The sequence below is a fragment of the Hyla sarda genome, chromosome 12 (assembly GCF_029499605.1).
Source record: "Hyla sarda isolate aHylSar1 chromosome 12, aHylSar1.hap1, whole genome shotgun sequence".
Lineage (NCBI taxonomy): Eukaryota > Metazoa > Chordata > Amphibia > Anura > Hylidae > Hyla > Hyla sarda.
Window position 1 is genome coordinate 79,362,694 of NC_079200.1, and position 17,390 is coordinate 79,380,083.

The 17,390-nt window shown below is 43.8% G+C and overlaps 1 protein-coding gene across 5 annotated transcripts in view; it reads left to right on the forward strand.

Annotated features, from left to right (window-relative positions):
* The window catches only part of NFATC2 (nuclear factor of activated T cells 2), a 146,182-nt gene that overhangs the window by 27,605 nt on the left and 101,187 nt on the right, over positions 1-17,390 (forward strand). For 2 of the 5 annotated variants that reach the window (XM_056548368.1, XM_056548367.1), the window contains exon 1: positions 5,384-5,742. The exons of 2 other annotated variants lie outside the window; for them this stretch is intronic. In XM_056548368.1, coding sequence (XP_056404343.1) covers positions 5,640-5,742 — 103 coding nt within the window. In that variant the 5' untranslated portion in view covers positions 5,384-5,639. Of the gene's footprint in view, positions 1-25; positions 44-5,383; positions 5,743-17,390 lie in introns of those variants that run through there. One more of the 5 variants, XM_056548372.1, reaches the window with a different exon arrangement.

Sequence of the window (17,390 nt, forward strand, 5' to 3'; positions counted from 1 at the left end):
CCTTAATCGTCAGTTGATTTTTTCTTCCGGAGAGAAGGAAACGGTGAGGTGAGGGCCACACAAGGGCCCCAGCCTGGATATTACTACCTGACTACATGGGCACATGTGAACGTGTAGTGGTTTACAACAGGAACTGGTCTATTATAATTACTCTGGCAGCTGGGGGACTAATAGATCATGAATGTAATGGACATGATTTATTTTTTATTTGCATGTTTTTTTGTCATGTTTTTCCTCTCACCTTAAGCTCAACATTTACATTTTCCACTTACAAACTCATATAAGGGCTTATTTTTCAAGTAACCAATTCTTCTTTGCAATGACCTCAATTATTTTACCACAAAATCTACAGTAACCCCCCCCCCCCCCCCAAAAAAAATTATTTGTTGGGCAAAATAACAAAAAAAAAATAATAATTTTGTAACTTTTGGGGCTACTGTTCCTATGCAGTGCACTTTTTGGTAAAACTGAAATATTATCTTTATTCTGTAGGTCCATACAATTACAAAGATACCCAATTTATATAGGTTTTATTTTACTTACTTTTAACCTATTGGGGACCAAAGGCTTACCTGTATGCCCTGGTCCTGTTACCGGGGTTTGAAGCTTGCTAACGGTATCAGCAGCCAGGACCCAGGGTTAATGCCGGCACCACCGATCAGGCTGATGCCCGGCATTAGCCATTTAGACGCCGCAATCAAAGTTGATTGTGGCATCTAAAATGAAAGTAAAAGTATCCCGGCAGCTCAGCGGAGCTGATCGGGACCATGACGGTGAAACCGCGATGTCCCTGTCAGCTGAGAGGATGGCGGGAGGGCTCTTACCTGCCTCCTCGCCGTCCGATCAGTCCCTTGATGGTCCAGTCAGGCTCTGCAGGATAATACTGATCAATGCTATGCTATGGCAATCAGAAAATTGCGTGTTATAGCCCCCTATGGGGGAAGTGAATTAGCCCCTTCCTAATAAAAGTTTGAATATCCCCCCCTTTTTCCCATTTTTTAAATAAAATAAAAAATATAAATAAACATATGTGGTACCGCTGCATGCCTAATCGGGCATTTTTGGTCACTTCATATACCATAAAAAATGTAAAAAACAACCAAAAATTCCATCAAAACAAAAGTGGTACGGATAAAAACGACGGACCACGGTGCAAAAAAGAAGATGACAATTTAAAACACTCATTTTAAAACCTACATAAATTGGGTATCTTTGTAACCGTATTGACCTACATAATAAAGATAAGGTGTAATTTTTACTGAAAAGTGCACTGTGTAGAAACTGAAGCCTCCAAAAGTTACAAAATGGCATTGTTTTTTTTTTATTTCACACCACAAATAAGTTTTTTTTTTGTTTAGCCGCAGATTGTGTTATAAAATAAGTAATGTCATTGAAAAGTACAATTGGTGACACAAAAAACAAGCCCTTATATGGGTCTCTAGGTGCAAAATTGAAAGCGTTATGATTTTTAGAAGTGGATGAGGAAAAAAATAAAGGGAAAAAACGAAAATTTGGCCTAGTCCTTATGGGATTAAAAAGTTTTAACTTTTTGTCCAAAAACTAGTATGCGTAAAATTGTCCTCCTAACTATAACTCTTATTTTTCCGCATACAGGGATGTATGAGGGCTCTGTTACGCCGAGCGCTCCGGGTCCCCGCTCCTCCCCGGAGCGCTCACAGAGTTCTCCTGTTCGCAGCGCCCCGGTCAGACTCGCTGACCGGGTGCGCTACGATAATGTCCCCAGCCGGGATGCGATTCGCGTTGCGGGACGCGCCCGCTCGCGGTGCGCATCCCGACCCGCTTACCAGACTCGCTCCCCGTCTGTGCTGCTACGGCGTGCGCGGCCCCGCTCCCTAGGGCGCGCGCGCGCGCCGGGTCTTTGCGATTTAAAGGGCCGGTGCGCCACTGATTGGCGCATGGGTTTTAATTAGTGTCTTCACCTGTGCACTTCCCTATATTACCTCACTTCCCCTGCACTTCCTTGCCAGATCTTGTTCCCATTGTGCCAGTGAAAGCGTTCCTTGTGTGTTCCTAGCCTGTGTTCCAGACCTCTTGCCGTTGCCCCTGACTACGATCCTTGCTGCCTGCCCTGACCTTCTGCTACGTCCGACACTGCTCTTGCCTTATCCCTTGTACCGCGCCTATCTCAGCAGTCAGAGAGGTTGAGCCGTTGCCGGTGGATACGACCTGGTTGCTACCGCCGCTGCAAGTCCATCCCGCTTTGCGGCGGGCTCTGGTGAATACCAGTAGCAACTTAGAACCGGTCCACCGACACGGTCCACGCCAATCTCTCTCTGACACAGAGGATCCACCTCCAGCCTGCCGAATCCTGACAGGCTCATTATTTCCACTATTCTCTATAGTTTTTATCAGTACCATTTTTGTTTTGATGAGACTTTTTAATTGCATTTGATAATTTTTTTTTTTGTAGTATATAAATTGGCCAAAAATGAGCAATTTTGGACTTTGGTATTTCTATTTTGCTTACGCTATTGACTGTGCAGTTTTATTAACATTGTATTTTAATAGTTTGGACATTTACACACACGGTGATACCTTGTATGTTATTTTTTTATTATTTAATTTAAATAATGGCAATTGATTCTAAACTTTATAAGGGAAGGGGCTTATTCATATTTATTAATATTTTTTTTATATACATTTAATTTACAGTTTTTTATTCCCCATAGGTAATAACATGCAATCTTTCAATTGTGTACAATAAACAATGCTGTGCCATACAGCACAGCACAGCATTGATAATTTTTATTGGCGCTTCATTACTTGAGGCTGTCTACAGTTTAGAAGCACTGATCAGATGAGCCGGAGGCAGGTAGCAATACTCCACTGGTTCACGACCCCGCAATTTTGTCGCTGTGGTCTAGATCAGCTCCTTGACCTAACCGGCAATATTATTTTCCCGTTTTAGACACCTCAATCAACTATGATTGTGGCACCTAAAAGGTTTATGCCAGACTTCAGCCTGATTGGCAATATTCAGGATTAGCCGTGGGTAGTGGCTTCATACAACGGACATTTACACCTGATCTGCTGAAGGTGGTAAGAAATATAACATCCAATTAAAAGTAAACGTTGTACATTTATTTTTTTGTGGTGGAATTCTAGAGGAAATACATTATATTTTTTACTCCTATTATGCCTTTACAGCCTTCAGCTATATACTGTCCCCTACTGGAATCGGTTGTCTGTAAATGTGCCAGGTTCTCCAGAGCAGGGATACTCATCCTGTTGCTTTAATGGAAAGATCCCTTTTTACGCAGTGCATGATGGGAGCTTCTTATATTTTGTACACTCCTCTGGCATGGTCATTCATAGACAATGAATGGAGCGTCTGTGTACGAGTACCAACCCACCACTACATTCAGTTGCAAGAGTTAGGGCCTAGTTCTGGAGAACACAAGGGGACCTAGAATACTTTCGGATAGGGGATATGTTTTTTGTTACTGGACTGTGTTAACTATGGCACATATTCCCTTTCAAGGCATTGACATTGCATGTGTTTTTTGTGCCTTCAAATCGCCACATCTGAACTCTCCATAAAGGTTATGTATATACGTACAAAAAAATGTTGTCTGACAAGTAGGCCAGACATGTAATTCCTAGATACACCTAGAGCCTCATTATTCAGTAAAATGAATTATTTCAATGAGACTTGAGCCAGATCCTGTCTTGTCCTATTATCTTTACATATGCATTTAGGAAGATAACACGACTTTGACTTGTCTGTCATCACAAATACTTCAGGATAGTTTGTCTTCAGATCATTAGGATAAATGGATTTTTTTAGTATTAATCTTAATTTTGCAATGTAAGATCACAGTAATGTTTGTGATAACTAACTGCAGCAGATAACCGGGCATAACTTTATAATCCTGTGGCCTGCGAATGACCTTGTCAGATGTTTTATTTTAATTTTTAAAATTTTTTTTGCAATATGGATGACCTGTTAAACATCCTTATCCCAATATGTGAGCAGATAAAGACATACAGGGAACAAGTTTTTATATCATCACCAGAGTGCACTTTCGTGGGATTTATTAAAACTTGTGTTTTCATTTGTTAACATAAAATACACCATATTTATTAAAAGTCACAATATGGAATCTACGCATGCTGTGAGGGATTTGACCACTTACAACACTTGATCCCACAGGATAAGTGTATGTTTGAGAGGTTTATGACAGCCTGGGTACTGGGGGCTTGATTCTCCTTGAGGGCACACTGCCTCTCCACCTATTGTCTATGGGACTGCTGTATTTAATTGTCTTCACCATTCCAATGGCAGACTAATGACCCTGTCCTGAAGATCCTGTGGATATGGAGGGGATAAGTGTTGTTGGTGAGACAAGTGATTTAAAACTTAAAGAGATTATCCACCATAAGGTGATTTTAGTACGTACCTGGCAGGCAGTAATGGACATGCTTAGGAAGGATCTTTGCTTGTCTTGGGCTAAATGGCTATGTTATGAGTTTACCATAACACTGTGGCTAGCTTTCTGTGAACTTGTATTTCCTGTTTTCAGTTTTCTTGTTTGCCTACAAATCCCATGATACCATTTTCCTCCTTCCTACACATCAGCAACCCCACCCATTGAAACATAAATGAGCTGCAGACCTGTGGTCTTCAATCAGGGTGCCTACAGCTGTTACATTAGTTGCAGATTGATCTCTCCACGCATTAAAGCAGACAGGCTCCCTGTCATCAGCTGACTAGCGAGTCAGGTCTCGACCGCATTGCAAGCTGGGAAAAATCCGAGACAACAGTCATTTTGTATGCTGTTAAAAATAAATATTGGGGTGAAAATCACATAAGAATTGTGAGTAAACCGTCACACACAGGTAAAGACACTATATTATGAACTACACAAACTTTACAGCCCCTGTAGCATAGTCAAATAAAAAAAATTCCCGGAATACCCCTTTAAAATCCATTTAAAACAAATGTATTAAAGTGTCCCTGTGTCACAACCTTCCAAGTGTCACAGGAATGTGTTATCGAGCATTCAGACTCCCACTTTTTGGGCCTGGTACTTTACAAACTGCTGTATATCAACTACACTGTGTCAGCTTGATGTGCCAGCTAGTATAGTGATCTTCCTTTTTTGCAGCAGCAGACACCATATGACTGCTCTTTGTATGATGGTTTGCTGTGTGTTTGTATTAGAGTTAGCAGATTACAAGCGTTGTTCCTGTTCTGTGCCGAGGGGCAGTGTCACAGTGACACTGGCTGCTGACACGCTTGCTTCCCCAGTTGTGGCTGGAGAACACGCCTCCTCTATAGCAGGTGTCTGTATTGAGCAGGAAGTTCAGTACTAGCTATTTTTGTACTTCTGCCAATTTCACACACTTGTGATCTCTTGTCACCGAGCTGATTTGAACCGTGCCTGTCTTCCAGCCAGCCATCACTTTTGGATACCTTGCCTGGACCTCACCTATCCTACTCCATCGCCTGTACCAGTGGCACATTTCAAGGGTTCTCCCAATGACCTCCAAGAACATCAAAGCTCTGTTTTTCCAAGGATTAAAAGTTTTCTAGTGGATATAGGTTTTAGGAGGGGAAATCCTTGGATCCTCGTCTTGTGTGAGGATTTGTTCTGTGCTGTAAAGAAAATATAAAGATGAGCTACAACGATCGAGCTCCAGATCCCGACCTGATGGTCGGTTGTGACCCTAAGTACAGCCTTGAAGATGAATTAGATTTCAACATCCTGTTTGAAGAAGGTTTGTAAATATTCAGGACAGACGTAGGGATTGATATTTTGTGCAAAGCTTGATCAGAATGTAGAAAGGTTTTGTAAAATTAGACTTATTTGATGTTCTTTGGTTTGATAAAACTACTGCAGTGAAGGGTTAAAAGCACACATAATATTTACTTTATGCTTTTCAGCGCTTTGCAGTTTACTCACCATTGTGTACATACATTTATCTGCCATCCGCTGCTTGCAGGTTTGCATTGCATTTCACTTTGTTGCTATAAAGTAAATCTTAGGGAGAATATTTTTGTCCATTCCTCTGTTCTGCATATTTATTATGTTCATTTTACTGTTGTTTGTGTGTCAGAATCCGACATTTTCATTTAAAAAAATGTCTTAATGAAGATTCTTACCTTGTATTTGAATATCTAGCTGAAAGGTGCCTGAGCCCCTTGTTGTTAGAAGCAAATTACACCTGGTTTGTTTTCTGAGTAACTTGGTTATGTCGGGGTTAAGCAGAGGAGTCACTAAAGTCACAATTTGCATGGAGCGCACAGCATATGTGTTTACATTAGTCATTTTGCATGCATCTAGTTTGTATGCTAAACAAATATTTACATGCTTTACAAGATAATACGATGATTTATTTAGGGAGGTCAAAGCGCTGTGTGATGCAGCAAAACTGCAGCTGGCTGACTGCTTTAACCCTTTGGGTAGTGGCTATGTCACCTATCCCCAGAATGAAAGGGCACCAGCATCAATTTAGCTTTACATGCTTTTCACAGTTTTTTCAGTGCAGTGGCACCCACCCCAGCCTCCCACTTTGCAGGGAACTTTAGCACCGACTCATTCGGGTGAATAAAGCCAGCTGCTTATCCCTGCATAGCCAGGTGGCTGGGAATGCCGCTGAGCAAGGAAAAAATCTAACATGGAACCTGTCAAATTCCTTGCAGATACCTCCTGAATTTCCTTAATGGGAACTAGCCCTAAGGGGCTGAGGTCCTTTTGGTTCATACCCAATCCGCTGTGCGGATGGAACACTTAAAGTGGTTGTCTTATGACAGATGATGGTCGCATTTCACTAGGAAAAGCTGACAATGTCCGATCAGCAGGGTCCCACCGATGTGAGTGCTAAAACGTAGCGGCAGCAGCTCAAGAAACTTCTAATGGCTTTGTTTGGCTTTTTCCAGGCATCCACATGGTCGTTCCACACTTTAGTAAGCAGAGTAGGAGCAACAGAGAATGGCACTTTACGATAAAATAAAAAAGTATAAAGCTTTCTATCAAAAAAGTTTTGATACACAAGTCAAATGGTAAATTATCCACTTGATTTCCGGTAGATTTTATTGTATTTCTGCAAAGCAAGCTTCACAAAATTGCCATAACTTGTTATACCTTTCTGACTGATCGATCTGTCAGTCACCTGGAACAGGGAATTCAAAGATGTTATGGAAAAATATTTTGCCTGAATTCTTCCAACGTCTGTGAAAATACGAAGCAATCTTGTTTTTCTGCATTGTGTCATGCTTATGTATTCCTTTAAGCATGTACACTGCAGTTGATGGTTGTGGTTACACTTTACAGGTAGTATGACATTTGTCCTAATTGTGGTAACACCTTTGTGGTCGCTCTTCCACGAAGATAGGTCTTTTTACCATGATGCTACAAGATCACAAAAATTTATATTTTTTAAAACATACATATTACTATATTAGTTAGTGATATGACTTACAGAACAACTGGCAGTCGGCTTGGCCTAAAACAGCTTCTTTCTGCGTGCACACCCTCCTAGGTTAGAATGCAGTTTGTTGTCTTTGCAAAGAAAACCTTAGATAGAAAGGAATGTAATACATGATTTATGTATGAAGATAATCTGCTTCATAGAAAAGCAGCATGGAAGCACAAAGGGTATGTCTGATTTGGAGAACTAATTTAAGCTACCCTTTTGTACGCAGTCGATTAGATGTGGACTTTTGTGTACAATATTTATTCCACAAATCTCCATTTAAAATAGCGCATGCAAGTAAGAGTCACCGAAGCACTCTACTCATACTGAAAGATGATTGTTTTATTCGTGGATTATGCCCATTGCAGATTTTACACAAACCAATGTAGATCAAAATTAAAATAAGATTCCAATGGGGAGTGCCAACATATAACAGTATAACGTACAAAACCACTGACTCTAAAATAACTTTATTAAAATAACATCTTTATTAAAGCATAGCTCTGATGGTCTGGCAGCAGGAAACCTGTTTAACCCCTTAAGGACGCAGGGCGTATGCATACGCCCCCGTTTACGAGTCCTTAAGGACTCAGGGCGTATGGATACGCCCTGCGTTCTTCCGGCCCCTGCCGCTCACCGGGCAGGGACCGGATCGGGATGCCTGCTGATATCCTTCAGCCGGCATCCTGGCATATCGCCCAGGGAGGTCCTGAGGTCCCCCCATATCGGCGATCGCTGCAAATCGCGCGTCAATTCAGACGTGCGATTTGTGGTTATACCGGGTCAATCGGGTCTCTGCAACAGCTGGAGACACCCTGTTTGGGAAACACTGCCGTAGGGTATTTTTGTGGTGGATTCAAATCCCCAATTTAGTCCTCAAATGCGCATGGCGCTCTCTCACTTTGGAGCCCTGTCGTATTTCAAGGAAACAGTTTAGGGCCACATATGGGGTATCTCCGTACTCGGGAGAAATTGCGTTACAAATTTTGGGGGGCTTTTTCTCCTTTTACACATTATGAAAAGGTAAAGTTGGGGTCTACACCTGCATGTTAGTGTAAAAAAAAAAAATGTTTACACTAACATGTGTCACGATTCGGCTTACAGGTAGTGGATCCTCTGTGTCAGCGAGGGATTGGCGTGGACCGTGCTGGTGGACCGGTTCTAAGAGGCTACTGGTGTTCACCAGAGCCCGCCGCAAAGCGGGATGGTCTTGCTGCGGCAGTAGCAACCAGGTCGTATCCACTAGCAATGGCTCAATCTCGCTGACTGCTGAGAAGGCGTGGGACAGAAGGACTAGGCAGAGGCAAGGTCAGACGTAGCAGAAGGTCGGGGCAGGCGGCAAGGTTCGTAGTCAATATGGATAGCAGGAGATCAGGAAACACAGACTTGGACAACACTAAACGCTTTCACTGGCACAAGGCAACAAGATCCGGCAAGGGAGTGCAGGAGAAGTGATGTGATATAGCCAGGGAGCAGGTGGAAGCCAATTAGGCTAATTGGGCAAGGCACCAATCATTGGTGCACTGGCCCTTTAAGTCTCAGAGAGCTGGCGTGCGCGCGCCCTAGAGAGCGGAGCCGCGCGCGCCAGCACATGACAGCAGGGGACCGGGACGGGTAAGTGACTTGGGATGCGATGCGCGAGCGGGCGCGTCCCGCTGTGCGAATCGCATCCCCGACGGCCTTGTCAGTGCAGCGCTCCCGGTCAGCGGGACTGACCGGGGCGCTGCAGGGAGAGAGACGCCGTGAGCGCTCCGGGGAGGAGCAGGGACCCGGAGCGCTCGGCGTAACAGTACCCCCCCCCCCCTTAGGTCTCCCCCTTTTTTTGTCCGACAACTGCTTTACCTGGGACGAGGACACCGGGAGTGAATGGAGGGTTTCCTCACAGGCAGGCAGTACAGCAGGAGTGGGAATGGGGAGGGAGGGCAGAGGGTGAAGCTTGGTACGGGGCAGTGTGTCACCAGGACGGGGGCCATGAGGAGGCACTGAGGCTTGTCTGACGGGACTGGGAGGGGGGGAGAGGCATTTCTTATGGCAAGCAGAGTCCCAGTTCTTGATCTCCCCGGTGGTCCAGTCAAGGGTGGGAGAATGAAGCCGGAGCCATGGCAGACCGAGGAGGACCTCAGAGGTACAGTTGGGAAGGACGAAGAATTCAATCATTTCGTGATGGGGTCCAATACACATTAAGAGGGGTTTTGTGCGGTAAAGCACGGTGCAATCCAATCTGACTCCGTTGACCGCGGAAATGTAGAGCGGCTTGACGAGACGGGTCACCGGGATGCAGAATTTATTCACCAAAGACTCCAAAATACAATTCCCAGAGGCACCAGAGTCCAAGCAGGCCACGGCTGAGAGGGAGGAGTTGGCAGAAGGGGAGATCCGCATGGGCACCGTGAGACGTGGAGAAGCAGATTTTGAACCAAGAGACGCCACACCCACGTGAGCTGGGTGCGTGCGTGCGTTTCCTAGACGTGGAGGACGAATAGGGCAATCCACCAAGAAATGCTCGGTACTGGCACAGTACAGACAAAGATTTTCTTCCCTACGCCGATTCCTCTCTTCCTGGGTCAGGCGAGACCGATCCACTTGCATGGCCTCCTCGGCGGGAGGCCCAGGCGTAGATTGCAAAGGATACTGTGGGAGAGGTGCCCAGAGATCTAAGTCTTTTTCCTGGCGGAGCTCCTGATGTCTCTCAGAAAAACGCATGTCAATGCGTGTGGCCAAATGGATAAGTTCTTGCAGGTTGGCAGGAATCTCTCGTGCGGCCAGCACATCCTTGATGCTACTGGATAGGCCTTTTTTAAAGGTCGCGCAGAGAGCCTCGTTATTCCATGATAATTCGGAAGCAAGAGTACGAAATTGGATGGCGTACTCGCCCACTGAAGAATTACCCTGGACCAGGTTCAGCAGGGCAGTCTCGGCAGAAGAAGCTCGGGCTGGTTCCTCGAAGACACTACGGACCTCAGCGAAGAAGGACTGGACTGTGGCTGTGGCAGGATCATTGCGGTCCCAGAGCAGTGTGGCCCAAGACAAGGCCTTTCCTGAAAGAAGGCTCACTACGAACGCCACCTTAGACCGTTCTGTAGGAAACAAGTCCGACAACATCTCCATATGCAGGGAACATTGAGACAAAAATCCACAGCAGAGTCTAGAGTCCCCATCAAATTTGTCCGGCAGGGACAAGCGGAGGCTAGGAGCGGCCACTCGCTGCGGAGGAGGTGCAGGAGCTGGTGGAGGAGATGGTTGCTGCTGTAGCAGAGGCAGAAGTTGCTGTAACATGGCGGTCAACTGTGACAGCTGCTGTCCTTGTTGGGCAATCTGCTGAGATTGCTGAGCGACCACCGTGGGAAGGTCAGCGAGACTTGGCAGCGGCACCTCAGCGGGATCCATGGCCGGATCTACTGTCACGATTCGGCTTACAGGTAGTGGATCCTCTGTGTCAGCGAGGGATTGGCGTGGACCGTGCTGGTGGACCGGTTCTAAGAGGCTACTGGTGTTCACCAGAGCCCGCCGCAAAGCGGGATGGTCTTGCTGCGGCAGTAGCAACCAGGTCGTATCCACTAGCAACGGCTCAACCTCGCTGACTGCTGAGAAGGCGTGGGACAGAAGGACTAGGCAGAGGCAAGGTCAGACGTAGCAGAAGGTCGGGGCAGGCGGCAAGGTTCGTAGTCAATATGGATAGCAGGAGATCAGGAAACACAGGCTTGGACAACACTAAACGCTTTCACTGGCACAAGGCAACAAGATCCGGCAAGGGAGTGCAGGGGAAGTGATGTGATATAGCCAGGGAGCAAATGGAAGCCAATTAGGCTAATTGGGCCAGGCACCAATCATTGGTGCACTGGCCCTTTAAGTCTCAGAGAGCTGGCGCGCGCGCGCCCTAGAGAGCGGAGCCGCGCGCGCCAGCACATGACAGCAGGGGACCGGGACGGGTAAGTGACTTGGGATACGATGCGCGAGCGGGCGCGTCCCGCTGTGCGAATCGCATCCCCGACGGCCATGTCAGTGCAGCGCTCCCGGTCAGCGGGACTGACCGGGGCGCTGCAGGGAGAGAGACGCCGTGAGCGCTCCGGGGAGGAGCAGGGACCCGGAGCGCTCGGCGTAACAACATGCTGGTGTTGACCCATACTTTTAATTTTCACAAGCGGTAAAAGGGAAAAAACAAAACAAAATTTGTAACGCAATTTCATGAATGAAAAGTATTTCTATTAGCAGCGCATAGTGCCGAGAGCCGGCACTATGCGCTGCTAATAGAAATACTTTTCATTCATACGGCGGCAGGGGCATATGTATATAGAAGAGCTGTGGGGGGCAGACAAATAGCGTTATCTGCCCCCCCAGTGCTTCGATATACATATACCTCTGCTGCCATATGAATGAAAGGTATTTCTATTAGCAGCGCATAGTGCCGGGAGCCGGCTCTATGCACTGCTAATAGAAATACTTTTCATTCATATGGCGGTAGGGGCATGTGTATATAGAAGGGCTGCGAGGGCACATATACATTCGCTGCGGGGGTCATATCTAATGCGCTGCTGGGGGGCTAGATATATAGGCTATATGTCTGCCCCCCCCCCCCTCTGCAGCGCTATATATCTTTCCCCCCACAGTGCTCTTTGGCCCCAGCTACTCTCAAAGTTCATTTTTCAATCTCTCTCTGAGAGCCCTGATCGGCCATTCAGGGCTCCCCGCGGGGGATTCAAAAATGAAAGTAAAATACACTAATACATCGCAGGGTTGCGGAGCATGCCGCCCGCTCCCCTGCTTAATAACTTTTGATAGCATCGGGTCTCAGAAGTGAAACCCGATGCGATCAATCCCTCAGCCCCTGTACTACAACCCCCATCATGGAACAGACTCTGTTCCATGATGGGGGTAGTAGTGCAAGCACCAATGTAGCCTCCCCAGCTGTCTGCAGATCCTGCAGCCAGGGAATTTCTACTCCCATCATGGAAACAAGTCTGTTCCATGATGGGAGCAGTAGTAGTCCCAGCTGTGGGAGTCTGTAGGCAGAGGTGTTTGGCCATACATGAGTGATAAAGGTAACAGATGAATATTTATTCAGCCGTTAGCACCCTTTATTTCATCCGTTATTAAATGTCCGTTTTTACACAGAAAACGGACATTTAATAATGGATGAATGCTCATAGTGTGAAAGCAGTAACCCTGTCCTGAAAGACTGATGTGTTTTTCAGGTTTGGTAGAAGAAACCCTTTTGTTTTGCCCAGAATGCTGGCATTAAAAATATAAACCAGGAAGTACCTCCTGCCACTCCCCCGATATCTCCATTCTGGTCTTTGCTGTGATCCTCTTCCTGCTTCTGGGGTCCAACACGCAATGCTGAAGCTCAACTAATCCCTGCTGCAGCATTGTCCCACTTTATGCCAGATTGGGACCGGGCATTAGAGGGAAGACCGGTGCCCGTGCCCAAACTGTAATATTGCCGCCCAGCCAATTATTGACCTAGGTGGGACACCGCTGCGATTAACTGTTTTTTACATCTATTCATATATACATGCATTAATAGCTGCCTAGATCTGCCCAAAGACAGCTTTTCCTGTAGTAGTATGGAAGGTTTACAAAAAATTATATTTGAGTGGTCAGTAACCTTTCAACAAACCTTTCAGGCTAAGCTGTCTTGTGTGTACATGAAGAATAGCACTACGTCTGGGGAATATGTAATTTATATAAGTTTGCCTTTCTGCAGGCTTCATCTTTTCCTTTTCAGTTGTCTCTGAGCTAGTGGACAAAGACTAGCTGCCATGATGTCTCTATACACTGTACACACAAAGAGTTCCTGTTCCCCTTTATCTCCATAGCACACCCCTAGAAACAGCAAGCTGTGTAAGCTGTGAATCCAGTATCGGAGAGCAGATATAACACTAAAGCTTTCTACAGCTCTCTGTAGACTTCTTTGGGCAGCACATAATTTGATCCTTCAGTGATTCAGTCCATCTGGAGATGTATTTTTACTAGATTTTCATAGAGAATAATTGAGAGGCCTGATAAGTGGATAAATAGGCAATTTTGGCAATAAGAATTGTTACAAAGTGTCTTATTATATTTTCTTGTACTATTGATTCATGCAAAGTTTTTAAAAAAGTGAACATTCAAATATTTATCTGATGTGTCTGTGACTTAACATTGGTGAGTCAGCTATTTGTGATATTGCACAAGTTGCTTCCTCCTTTTACTGTAACCTAAAATCCAAGTCACATGTTTGATTTCTTTTATTCCTCTAAATAATAGTTTTTTTCTTCTTTATAATTTAGAGGGGAAAAGAACAACAGATACTGCAACAGGAACTAATGGATCCATAGTATTTCAATGCAATCCTTTGGCTGCATGCCTTAGGTATTGATGCATTGTTAAAGGGGTATTCCAGGCAAAACCTTTTTTATATATATCAACTGGCTCCAGAAAGTTAAACAGATTTGTAAATTACTTCTATTAAAAAATCTTAATCCTTCCAATAGTTATTAGCTTCTGAAGTTTTCTGTCTAACTGCTTGTTAGGTTCGTCAATGATGATGTCACATCCCGGGAGCTGTGCATGATGGGAGAATATCCCCATAGGAACTGCACAGCTCCCTGGACGTGAGTCATCAGAGAGCAGTTGGACAGAAAACAACAACTCAACTTCAGAAGCTAATAACTATTGGAAGGATTAAGATTTTTTTATAGAAGTAATTTACAAATCTGTTTAACTTTCCGGAGCCAGTTGATATATAAAAAAAAAAGTTTTGGCCTGGAATACCCCTTTAATCAATGGAGAAAAGAAAGTGTCCTGCTCCCAGGAAGTCCAATTAAAACTTAATGTTTAATATAATGCAAAGTTAAAAAAGCATTCCATTGAAGGAAAGTGACATGTCACTCATAAAAGATGGGTTTCGAGCATAAGCTCTTAGTCATGGCAATGATACCACCCGACTGAGGGGTTTAAATACACAAGCACATATGGCAGAGACCCCATTTCAGGTACACCCACCAGCATTCCAAAATGGAACTGACGTGTTGACCCTTCAGATGTCAGGTACAATGCACTGGTGCGGGATAATGGTGATCCGATTCAGGCTCACACGCTCTTGGTTGTCATCATATATGCAGAGGGTTGGGATCCGAATGGACAATGTGAAACAGAGCCAAACAAGTGGTTTACAAGTACCTAAAAACACAAATGCAAAGGGCTGAAAGCGTGGTTATACATGTTCACTACCAGTTGCTCAATAAGAGAAAGGGCAAAAATTATAGTCTTCTAATACCAAAAAACAACGCATAGCAGGCAGGTTTAGGAAATTCAGATATCACAAACAAACACAATTGATGTATTGTGCCTTTTTGCAGAAAATTCTGTGGATTGTCTGCCAAATTTTTTTCAGATTTCACCATTTAAAAAAAAAAAAAAAATGAGGAAAGCTATGTCAGCATTACATGTGGATTTATAAAGTGATTGTCATGTGAATATATAGGCAGCAATTTTAACTCCAGCGCTTGGGCGCTCTATTGGACCAGCGCTCCATGCTGATGGTAGATTTGGGATCCTATTATTGAGGTTGCAGCTGTCCCTCCCCCCCCCCCCCCCCAGCTATTATATACGTATCCCTTATGTATATAGGGGATATGTCTTAAATGCAGGCCATTCCTCTTTAAAGTAAAATATGTCTCTTTTCCATTTGTAGAACTGTATGTAAAAAAAAAAAATTTCACTGCAAATAGCAACATAATACAGAAGATGGATATAGAATATTTTCATTAGAAAAGTTAATGGGAGGAAGTTCACTGAGGAAGTGGTTTCGTTTCCCCCCCCCGAATGATCTCTGCAGTAGAGACATTACTAATATGTTTGTACCAGACCACACTAAGAATCCTGTGAATGAGTTTGGGATAGTTGTTGCCATGCTGATAGCTAAAGAATGGGATTTTGTTGCAAAGACATGCTCATATAGATATTCAACATAATGAAGAATTTGTGAAATACATCACAATCTATTGCAATTCACAGTGTATGTGTTGCTTTTAGCATTCACCATATTAAATACATGTCAGTAGTGAGTTTCTCTTGGACAGAGTCCAGCTCTGGATAGTATATGCATTCCTAAGGCTAGTGCATGTCTGTCCTTGATCTCCATATACACTTTCAAGTTCAGCCATGAAGTGTACCAGGCGCTATATATAATTCTTTTATATATATATATATATATATATATATATATATATATATATATATGTGGATACATAGATAGATATCCAAACAGTGTTGAGCAGCACTCCCAGTGAGAAGGTTGGCGGGTGCAAGCAGTCCCAGGCACTTAAAGCTATGTAGAACACAATATTGCAGCTCTCCAGATGAAAGTGAAAAATTATGAAATTTATTCCAATCAACAAGATGCAACGTTTCGGTCACCCAAGCATGGGCATGCTTGAAAATGGCCACATTGGGCGACCGAAATGTTGCATCTTTTTGGATGGAATAAATTTCATAATTTTTCACTTTCATCTGGAGTGCTGCAATATTGTCTTCTACATACATAGATAGATAGATATATTGTTTATGTACAACATTTTTTAGCTGTGTCTCTGCCATGTGCTTTTTACAGTTTAGTCTTCCTGCTTCTATTTAAACTTGATGTAAAATGTGGTTTCTGACATACTTACTGTGTGTTCTCCTGGAATTGTTGGGGAAAGTACAGAAGTGTAAGGCACTGAGTCCCTGCGCACATAGATGAGCATTACACAAATGCACTTTTTTTAAATCTGTATTACGGTCGAACCACAGACCTACTAACCCAAACACCCCAGCATCATAGTAAGGCGAGGTTCACATCTGCATTTGTGTTTTCTGCTTCATTTTTGTTTGTCTGCAGCATTGAGGAGTAAGAAAAATGAAAATGAACTGATACCTTTGATTTCAGTGGGTCATTTTTATCACCAGTTCATCTCAGTTTACATAAGTTCAGTCTGTGTTTTAAACCGACTGAAAAATAGTGCATACATTAACGAAAAAAATTACAACAAACCGAACTCAATTGTCTATTCCAAATTTTATGTTAACACCTTCCCACTATTGCACATATGCACACGTTCCTGCTGCTAACATGATTGCATAGCAATGCATACTTCTAACGGATATCCTTCCCTGTGCTGCAGAATATCAGCGGCTGAACCGGGCTGTCAATCACAGACAGGATCCCACCACAGCTGCCGAGACCAAGGTGGTGCTGGTCTCAGCAGCAGCATTACCCTCATAAATTCCATGGTCAGTACTGACCAAAGCATCTATAGGATTGACAGGGGAAGGGGGCTCCCCCTGTCCCCATCACGGTGTCCTGATGGTTGCTATGGCAGCAGAATGCCAGCTGATGGCCTCCTGTCTGCCAAGTACGGCAGCCTGTGAGGTCCAGCCATAGGCTGTATAATGCAGGCTGAGTGTCAGTGTAATAATGACAGTAATGCTGTCCTTCAGTACAGATGTCCTGCAGCATAGTATAACAGATAAAAAATTATAAAATAAAACGTTTATCAATAAATAAAGTTAAAGAAAATAATAAATAAATAAATGCCCCTTTCCCAATAAAGCCATCTATTATCACAAAACCTATACTATTTAGGTATGGCCACTTTTGTAATGACTTATATATTAAAACAATAATGTTACTTATCCCACATGGTGAAAGCTATAAAAAAAAAAAAGCACAAGAATCACAATTTTGGTTCAAAATGTGGAATTAAAATGATCATGTATCGCAATAGATGTAAAATAGTGCATCTCATCCAGCTAAAAATAAGCCCTCACACAATGCGGTCGGATAAAAAAAAAAAAAAGTTGTGACTGTCGCAACACACAAAAGGGGAACAAAAGGATTTTTTTGTGAAAAGAAAAAAGAACCTAAAAAGCTATATAAATTGGCTACCGCCATAATCATACCGAACACAAAATAAAGATAACATAATTTT